The sequence below is a fragment of the Chiloscyllium plagiosum genome, chromosome 31 (genome assembly GCF_004010195.1).
Source record: "Chiloscyllium plagiosum isolate BGI_BamShark_2017 chromosome 31, ASM401019v2, whole genome shotgun sequence".
NCBI classification, from domain to species: Eukaryota; Metazoa; Chordata; class Chondrichthyes; order Orectolobiformes; family Hemiscylliidae; genus Chiloscyllium; species Chiloscyllium plagiosum.
In genome coordinates this window covers 17,286,634-17,297,272 of record NC_057740.1, presented here as the reverse complement: position 1 = coordinate 17,297,272, position 10,639 = coordinate 17,286,634, and the positions used below count along the sequence as shown (strand labels likewise).

At 41.6% G+C, this 10,639-nt stretch overlaps 1 protein-coding gene across 1 annotated transcript in view; it reads right to left on the bottom strand.

Moving 5' to 3' along the window:
- Positions 1–9,021, bottom strand: part of timm13 (translocase of inner mitochondrial membrane 13 homolog (yeast)) — a 19,028-nt gene extending 10,007 nt beyond the window's left edge. The window contains exons 1-2 of the mRNA XM_043721060.1: positions 8,836–9,021; positions 3,768–3,836 (exon numbers count right to left, since the gene is read on the bottom strand). Coding sequence (XP_043576995.1) covers positions 3,768–3,836; positions 8,836–8,958 — 192 coding nt within the window. The 5' untranslated portion in view covers positions 8,959–9,021. The remainder of the gene's footprint in view (positions 1–3,767; positions 3,837–8,835) is intronic.
- Positions 9,022–10,639: the final 1,618 nt, after the last annotated feature.

Below are 10,639 nucleotides of genomic sequence, written 5' to 3'. Positions count from 1 at the left end.
TGGCTGTGTGGAATGCTCTGTCCCAGAGGGCAGTGGAGGCCCAGTCTCTGGGTTCATTTAAGAAAGAGTTGGGTAGAGCTCTCAAGGATAGTGGAATCATGGGTTATGGAGATAAGGCAGGAACAGGATACTGATTAAGGATGATCAGCCATGATCATATTGAATGGTGGTGCAGACTCGAAGGGCAGAATGGCCTACTCCTGCACCTATTGTTTATTGTCTGTTCCAAACAGGTTTAGTTGTAATATTCCACATATTCTGGCATGAAGAATGTTCTTCATCGAAGGGCAGAATGGCCTACTCCTGCACCTATTGTTTATTGTCTGTTCCAAACAGGTTTAGTTGTAATATTCCACATATTCTGGCATGAAGAATGTTCTTCAGTTTTTGGTTTAAACATTTTGAGCTATTGAGTGATGTAAAACCATGTTAAATCTTCTAAGAATTTTCATAATATCGAGTCTCCATGAATGATCCCAATGTAAGAAAATATCAGGTTCACCTGAATACGGCTTCCTGAATAGTTCAGTTAAAAATGTTCTCCTTACAGGACAAAAGCAGTCAGCCTGATTTTTAAAATTAATATTCATTAAGTGAAGCTCTTTAATCCACATTTACTGGCATTTCCTCATAACTTTTATTTACTTCCCAATTTAAAATGTTAGTTCAAAAGGGAGACAGATTCAGTTCCATTACTCGGGTTTAACAAACTAACTCACCACAGGCTCAAAATCTCCCATTGAGAAATAGCAGAAAGGCATGTTTTCTCTGTAATGAGTAACCCAGAAGTGAAATCATGGGAATATGAGAGAGGGTCAAGGTTGTTAGAGAAATGACCAATCCTCTCACGTTTGGATGGGTTTGTGAATGCCATGAGTTTTAATCTGATTGATATCAGGCAAACGTCATTGATATCACCAAATACTTTAAATTTTTTTTACAGCTTTTGTCTCACTAATTACAAATAGTGGTGCTTGATGTCACTAAAATTAAAATAATTCTAGAGGTGAGGGAGCACGTGACAGACTGTTCCCTGGGAATGTGGTACACACAAACCTGTCCTCAGTGTTGAATATTAGCAAGGGTGCACGGAGGTGCAATCAGAAGCAAATTCATAGACCTCTGGATGACTTGGCTTCACAGGGGAGTAAAATGAAGTACAGATCTGCAATTGTTACAAGTGACTTAATCACAGAATTAAACACAGGGATGAGTTCCCATTTCAATGATGCCAAAGGAAGGGATATCACTGAATAGGTGCAGGTTGTTCTGCTAATAGGTAAGGACACAGGCAGAAGTTACAGTCCAAATTGGAACTAACATAGATAAAGAAAAGGTTTGCCTTACAAGCAGACTCTCAGGAATAAGAGCAAGATTAAAGGTATTCATTTTTGGAGTACTGTTAATGCACAGAAACAAGAAAATAATATGGTGAGGATATGACTGAAGAAATGGTGAACAAGAGTGGCTTTAGCTTCCTGGGGCACCAGGAATACTTCCAGGTCAGGTAGAAACCACAATTGCACCTCAACAGAACAAGGAATAGTATAGAAAAAGTTCAAGGATATTTAAGAGGCAAATTGACAGTTACATGAATAGGCAGTCATGATTTGGAGGAGTCGGTGTTGGACCGAGGTGGACAAAGTTAAAAATCACACAACACCAGGTTATAGTCCAACAAGTTTCTTTGGAAGCACTAGCTTATTAAGTGCTGCTTCTTCATCAGGTGGTTGTGAAGCAGGTCCATAAGACACAGAATTTATAGCAAAAGATTACAGTGCCACACAGCTGAAATGATAAACCTAGATTAAGTCTTTCATCTTTTAGAATGGGTTTGCTTGTTTCGTATCTTTAATATGTAAATCCCAGAATTTCTTTTAAGTCACATTCTCAAGATAACTTCAGTTTTTCTAACAGAAGGTGCCATCTCTGCTCAGACGATGCATTAAAGGTGTGAGGTTAAAGTCTGTCTTTGTCCCAACTTTGAGTCAGACTGGTTCTATTTCTAAAGTGGGGTTTATAGAAGACTACATGGATTGACTGTAGGTTATGCATTCTTTGAGCAAAATAGAACGAATCTGCAAATATAATTCTGCAGGTGCAAATTCACCCCATAAACTTATACGGCTGCGCGTGCAGGAGAGACAGAGTGAGTGCGTGCATGTGCTATCCTTAAGGCTGGGCACTTTGCTGCAAACTATGATCTGGTTAAAGGTTGGTGGTTGTTTAAAGGTGAGAAGTGGAGGCATAGGGAAGGTCTTGGCGATGTGCTCATCCTCATTGATAACGTGTTGCAGGCTGAGAATAACATGGCACAGCTTTTCGGCTCCCGGGAAAACCTGGACATCGAAGGGTACCCTATGGGTTGCAACCCATATTTGTCTCCTGAGGAGGTCATTACCATTTCTCGCTGTGGCAAGTCAAAACTGGCAGTCGATGAGTTGACCTGATGACCAGCCTTCAGGACAACATCGACCACAATACCGTACAACCCTGTCACGGCAACCGCTGCAAAATGAATCAGAATGTTGACATGGATTCCACCTTTACATGTGGGGACACCATGTACGCAACAGGTACTCATGTGACTTGGCCAAGGTTGTCTATCTCATATGCTGCAGACAAGTATGCCCTGAGGCATGGTAAATTGACGAGACCGAGCAGATGCTACAACGGATGAATGGACACCACACAACAATCACCAGGCAGGGGTGTTCCCTCCCAACCGGGGAATAGTTCACCGGTCAGGGACATTCGGCATCGGATCTTCGGGTGGCCATTCCCCAAGGCAGACTTTGGGACGGGCAGCAACACAACGTGGCCGCCCAGAGGCTAATAGCCGAGGCCAGTACCCGTGGGGACGGCCTCAAGGAGGGCCTTGGGTTCATGACACACACACCCACACCCACGCATGCATCCTCTCACAGACTTATATGCTATCACACTCACACTTTACTAAGCTTACACACGTGCAAACTCTCACTCTCACATGCACTCACACCCACACGCACACACACTTTGTCTCTCCTGCACGCATACACATATAAGTTTATGGGGTGAATTTGTAACCGCAGAATTATATTTGCAGATTCGTTCTATTTTGCTCAAAAAAAAAAGCATAACCTACAGTCAATCCATGTAATATTCTATAAACCCCACTTTAGAAATAGAACCAGTCTGACTCAAAGTTGGGACAAAGACAGACTTTAACCTCACACCTTTAATGCATCGTCTGAGCGGAGATGGCACCTTCTGTTAGAAAACCTGAAGTTATCTTGACAATGTGACTTAAAAGAAGTTCTGGGATTTACATATTAAAGATACGAAACAAGCAAACCCATTCTAAAAGATGAAAGACTTAATGTGGTTTATCATTTCAGCTGTGTGGCACTGTAATCTTTTGCTATAAAGATACGAAACAAGCAAACCCATTCTAAAAGATGAAAGACTTAATCTAGGTTTATCATTTCAGCTGTGTGGCACTGTAATCTTTTGTTATAAATTCTGTGTCTTATGGACCTGCTTCACAACCACCTGATGAAGAAGCAGCGCTTCAAAAGCTAGTGCTTCCAAATAAAACTGTTGGACTATAACCTGGTGTTGTGTGATTTTTAACTATGAATAGATAGGAAATAGAGGGCTCCAGACTGTGTAAAGGCAAAAAGTTTTAGTTTAGAAAGACTTCATTTGTCGGCGAAGCCTTTGTGGGCTGAAAGACCTGTTCATGTTCTATATTATTCTTTGCTCCATAAGTCATAAAGTATTACCTGTTCAGAATTGTCCAGTGAACTTCCTGGCTTGCCAATACACTTTCTGAAACATTTATCAGTCATTCGCTGAAATGACACAAAACAAAACATGCTTACTCTGTGTTTCAATTCCACAGTGACGCAAGTGTCTATGTACTATTAATAGTTTGCTTACAAAGATATCCCCACGTTCGATTCTGAAACTGAAGCCTGATAACATTGCTCAAGGTAAAAACAAGGATGGCAGATGCTGGAAACCAGATTCTAGATTAGAGTGGTGCTGGAAAAGCACAGCAGTTCAGGCAGCATCCGAGGAGCAGGAAAACATTGCTCAAGATCAGATGAAGTAAGATCAAAAGCTTGACCGCCCAAAAGTACCAGGACTCTCCACTCCATTGTTCCCTTAAAAAAAATGCTTCTCATAGCCCATTTTTTTTGGTCTATTCTTTAAATCTCTTGTTCACTAGTTCAGCATCTATCATACTTATACTAGGTTTGTTTTATTCATTTATGGGATGAGGGCATCACTGGCTAGGGCATTTATTGCCTATCCCTTATTGCCCAGGACGGTGGTTGGGAGTCAACCAAATTGTGGAGCTGTAGTCACACGTAAACCAGACCAGGTTAAAATGGGCAGATTTTTTTTCCTAAAGGACATTACTGAACCAGATGGGTGAAATGCCTGGGGTAATATTTCTGTTGAAGATGCCATATACAATAAGTAACCATTGTCTGATCTCAGCCAGGATGGCCACTGCGGGGCTGTAATTGTCTCAACAGTTTTGTAATAGGGAACAGTAAATCACCGCAGTTACTGCTCTCAATCTTGATCCATTGATTGTCACGGGAAGTTAAGTAGGTGTGGATCATGTGTGAGTCAGTATCAGTTTGGGAGTGAATTGTCTCCCACAATCATTGTCTAGACTCTCGTTATACTAGCTTATTTTGGTGTAGATTTGGTGCCTCAAAGACATAATGATAGACTTTTGGTGCGGCTATGATTCATGGATGAAAATATTTTGCAACGCACACCTTTTCTTAGTTTTTATTTTATTTTTTCTGATGCCCTTTCCAAACTCATCTTGTCCAAAAGAGGCCACTGTTGACATTTCTTGTATTATTAATAAGTAATGCAGATTAAGTAACACAAATTTAGCTTTCTTGAAAATCGGATATAGCTCAGTCTACTACAAATAATTATGTATGTAATCTCCTGTTTGCACGTTTCTGCACATGGCAATTACACACATGGTTTCATCTTGGTCCTTGGTTTATCAGCATTGAACTTCTAAAGCAACAAGATTACATCCCCTTCACCCTCAACTTCCAAGATACAATTACATACCATTGAGTGATAACATATATACATTAGTGTAGTTGCAAAATTATTTATGTAGAAACAATAACTGAGAGATTTAAGAATTTAAGAGTCCAGGAGTCTATACAATATACAGGTGGTTCGACAATCTTTCCAGACTGGTATGATTTCTGCAGATTTCAACTTCAATCTTATTTGGTAGTATTTAATTTGAACTTTGCTAAAAGGAATCAATAACTCAAAGCTTTTCATCATGCAATCATTAGGAATAGGACACAGGAAACAATTTAAAAAGAATCGCAAATTTATGCAGCATGAGAAAGGATGCAAACTGGTTGGGTCATCAATGGCATGGAAATGCAACAAGACTAGTTAACTGTCAATCTTAGTCCTCAAAACAGGAAAATAAACTTTGATTGGTCACGGTGTTTCCATGGAAATTAAAAGACTGGTAGTCACCATGACCCCTCTTTTACCAATGCAAAACAATATCATGTACAAATGAGTTCCTTTTGCCTGTATAAGAGTCATAGCTAATTGATGACATCCTATGTGAATGAGATAAACTATTCCTCCTCATCCTTTTGCAGACATTGACATAGCTTGCCACAACATCCACCTCCATGGCCTTTCCTCTAGTGTTACACAGCATGGTGGGACTGCACATATCTGGTTCCATTCTTGTCTTACGATTCACATGAGAGAATTGCCTGTAGTTCTCTTCCTGCTCCAGAACTTTATGTCTGGACCTACTCTTATCCTCTGCCTATTTCTATTGCATGCTGGCTGTCAGCAACATTATCCAACAACACAACATCCATCCTGATATATATGCTGTACCTCAGCACCACCATTGTCTCTAAATTCTTACAGTGCATGCCTGACATGCAAAATTGTTTCGACATAATATATGTTAAAGAGACAAAGACATTATCTTCATTTCCCACCCTGCATATTCACTGTCCACTAGGACAGAGTTACATCAGTGCCCACCAACTGGGAACTGGAATTCTAGGGAACCATCTGAGCTTGGGTTGGGAGCAGCACTGGGTCTGTGACTTGCCCCTGGCCCTACCTATCACTGACTCCATCCCAGCAAAGTAAATGGCTGTTTGCAATCATGGTATAATATCTGATGTCACACATTCAGCCATCTCTAAGATCGTTTACTTACACATTGCCACAGTGCACTCTGCCTCAGCTTAAATGGTGCTAAAATCCTCAAAGCCCTCATTACATCTATACTTCTTAACCCTCACTTATACCCATGGTTCTAACTCTCTGCATTAACTAACCACAACATCCACCTCCTTCCACTCAAAACAGAGACTGTGGCATGGTGGTAATATCACTGGTCCAGGAGTCCACAGGCCCAAACTTTAAACGTAACATAAACGTAATTAATAAAATCTGGCAATTAAAAAGCTAGTCTCGGTATTCCTGAAAATGAAACAAGAATCAATTGTTATGAAAAGTTCGTAAAAATATGAAGGTATGTTGTGAACAGAACACACTGAAGTTGCAGATGAATATGGATCAGTTGAGTCAGTGGGCAAAAATATGGTAGATGGAATATGAGGAAATTTGAAGTTATTCATTTTGGCAGGAAGAATAGAAAAAATTAGTTGAATGGTAAAAGACTGCACAATTCTGAGATGCAAGGAGATCTAGGCGTTCCAGTATGTAAGTCACAAAATGTTAGCATGCATGTACAACAAGTAACTAAGGCTAAAGGAATGCTATTACAAAAGGAATTCTTCAGTTATATACAGCATTGATGAGACACCTCGAATACTGTGAAGTGTGGACTACTTACTTAAGGATGTAAACACATGGAAGACACTTCTTACGTTTACTCAACTGAGGGTTGTCTCATGAGGAAAGGGTAGACAGACTAGGCTTGATTCAGTGGGAGTTTAGAAGAGTGAGAAGCACTTCTCTGAAGTCAAAGTCTCTGAATAGAGGCTTCTGTGAGATGGTGGTGATGTTCCTACCTCTGGACCACTAGTCCCAAGTTCAAGTATCACCTGCTCCAGAAGTGTTTAATAACAGGACGGCATGGTGGCTCAGTGGTTAGCACTGCTGCCTTGCAGCGCCAGGGACCCTGGTTTGATTCCAGCCTCGGGTGACTGCGCGGAGTTTGCACATTCTCCCAGTGTCTGCGTGGGTTTCCTCCAGGTGCTTCTGTTTCCTCCCACAGTCCAAAGATGTGCAGGTCAGGCAAATTGGCCATGCCCATAGTGATAGGTGTATTAGTAGGGAGCAGGGGAATGGGTCTGGGTGGGTTACTCTTCGGAGGGTCGGTGTGGACTTGTTGGGCCAAAAGGCCTGTTTCCGCTCTAATCTAATCTAAAAACATCTCTGACCAGGTTATTAGAAAGGATCTCCAAGACCCTGAATGGTTTTTCAGAAAAGATGAAAACTTTTCTCTCATGAGGTTGTGATTTGTGGAACTTTCTGCCTCAGAAGGTGGTGGAGACGGGATCATTAAGCATTTTTCAGGCAGAATTACCAACAGATTCCTGTTAAGCAAGTGATTCAAATACTATCTGGAGTGTATGCAAATATGGAATTCTAAACACATACAGAATGCTGGAACAGGCATGCAGGGGCCAATGTGACTACTTCTGCTTCTAATTCATATGCTTATAGGCATGTAAAAGACCATCTGGTCTGTGATTAATACTGTGCAGTGCGGTGATTATTTGGCCTAGCAACTAAAGATAGGGAACAATACTGAACTTGACAGTGAGATCCACATGCCATTTAAAAAATAATTTTGATAATGCCATTCACAACTCAAAGTTTGCACCTTTCTTAAAGGGACACAAGACAACCTAGTCACTTCTAATTTTTTGGTGTAAGAAACCAAATTAACCAGTAATATTTGGTTCTGGTGCTAATTATGCAAATATGTTAGACAAGCCTTCTGCTGCTATGGTTGTAAACTCTTGAGTTCCTTCATTGACACTCTTTCCTCCTTTCAGACACACTTTATATCCTTCTGAAGAAGGGTCACTAGCCTCAAAACGTTAACACTATTTTCTCTCCCCAGACAGTCAGATTTGCTGAGTTTCTCAAGCAATTTATGTTTTCGTTTCAGATCTTCAGCATCTGCAGCTCCTTGTTTTATTTCACTCCTTATATTTTACCTTTTTTGACCTTGCTGTAGTTCATTGACCTTCGTATGTTTTACTTGACTCAACGTCACACGTTCTTTGCTATACCTGTGAATCTCTTTAAAAACTATTACTCCATTAGAGGGCCCAATAAAGGACAATCGGATGAATTTTTCTGGACATCATAGTATTACGAAATTGAAAGTTCCACTCGTCAAAATAAAAAAGAACGCCCTGCAACCTTTCCCCTCTCTTCCTGGTTGCCAACTTCTGTTGGAAGGCGAAAGTGGGTACTGCAGATGCTGGAGATTAGTTCCTGATGACAAGGGCTTTTGCCCGAGACGTCGATTTTCCTACTCCCCGGATGCTGCCTGACTTGCTTTTCCAGCACCACACTAATCTTGATTTAGCTTCTGTTGGGATTTTTAACGTCCTTGTCCCCCACGTGCGCTAACCCGGGAATGACCTCTGCCCTCACGATACCGCATACACAACTCGAAGACCCGCCCCACGACGCCGTGAATTCCCATTGGTCAGACCCCCTGTCAATCATGTCGCGGGATGCTGTAAATTGACGAGGAGGGTAACCGGAGGGTGGAGCTCCGTGGAGCCGGGTGCTGCTGTTGGTTAATATTTAGCGCCTACCAACCTGTAAAAGTTCCTGGGCGTTTGCGACGGCGATTTGTAGCTTCACCTGCTCCATGATCATCCCGGAGTCCACCTTCCCTCCGCCAGGCCCTCCTGAAGAGAAATCCGAAGAGAAGCTGTCCATCCTCGCGAGGCCCCGCGAACCCTGCTGCAGCAACGGACGGAGCGCGAGAATGGCGGATCGGCGCGTGCGCGCGCGCGCTGAGTGCAGGCTGAGATTTGAGAACTACAACTCCCAGACTGCACCGCCCCATCCGTTCCGTCACGTGATCTTGCCTATCAGCGTGGTCCCAGTCACCTATTCGGCAAAACAATGAGTGCAGATGCTGGAAACCAGAGTCTAGATTAGAGTGGTGCTGGAAAAGCACAGCAGGTCAGGCAGCATCCGAGGAGCAGGAAATTCGACGTTTCGGGCAAAAGCCCTTCAACAGTCACCTATATATTACTCTAATTTCACTGCCTGTGTTTTGTTAGGGGTGAAGGAGAAAGTGAGGACTGCAGATGCTGGTGACCAGAGTCAAAAAGTGTGATGCAGGAAAAGCACCACACAACTTGTCAGGCAGCATCCAAGGAGCAGGAGAGTCGACCTGTAGGGCATAAGCCCTTCATCAGGATATTCATTAGGGCCACCCTGGTCTCGTTATCCTTATTGGGTTTCACTGGTGGTGTTATCCTGGGGTCATTTGTCTAGCTAGGTTATTCTGCTCTCATGTTTCTGTATTTCCTAAGTTTTGAAGAAAACTGGAAATATAATTCTGGTTTTCTCTCCACAGATAAACATAGAGAAGTACAGCACAGAACAGGCCCTTTGGCCCACTATGTTGTGCCTAGCACAGCTAACTTCCTCCAGTTTTTTCTAATTTTTTGTGTAACTTGGACTCTGTCCCTGTTCCAAGTCTCACTAACCTATTTTAAAAGTTTAAATGACTTGAGTTATCCTTAACTTGAATTGGGTGCAATAAGTAAGTCAAATTGGATGTGGTACTCGGTTATTAAAGTTCATGTTTGTGAGGAAAGGAGTAAGATTGACTTAAGTAGATGAGTTTTCTTTAATTATTATCTTGTACATCCACATATGGTGAAATGCTGCAGTTTAATGATTTCTGCACTGGATATTTAACTTTTTCAAACAAGCTGAAGATGGGAGTGTGGTGGCATTGACAGAAAGCACAACATCCTGTAAAGATCAAAAGGGGCATACCTCTGGATAATTGTACAACTACATAATGGGTGGTAGTTTATGTAAACTGCTTGGCAGAATATACTGAGAAATATCTGCGCCAGACTGAAATGTGTAAGAATTACTGAAATTTTTTATTAGCTAATCTTTATTCCTGATTCATTACTTGTACTTGCATTAAGGTTCACATGTTCTGTTAATGATACACTAAATTATTACTTGATTCTGCATATATTAGATAAATTACTTCCCATTCTTGTGCTGGTAAATTTCCCTTTATTATTTTCTACATACACAGTGATCTGCACATGCAGTTAAATGTGCTTACTATGCCACTTTCCTATGCCATAGAGATTCTGGCAGAGCAATGGTGGCATTGGGGTGAGCATAGCTGCCTTCCAAGCAGTTGACCTGGATTTGATTTCTGGCCACTACAGTGTTGTGTTTTTAAACTGATTTTCAACAAGAAAACACAAGATGAAAGAGTGAGATCAGTCTTGACTTGTTCTGATAGTACACACGCATTTCATTCTGCAAACAGATACATCAAGTTATTCCTTGTTTTTAGGAATGGCATGGTGGCTCAGTGGTTAGCACTGCTCTCTCAAAATGCCAGGGACCTAGG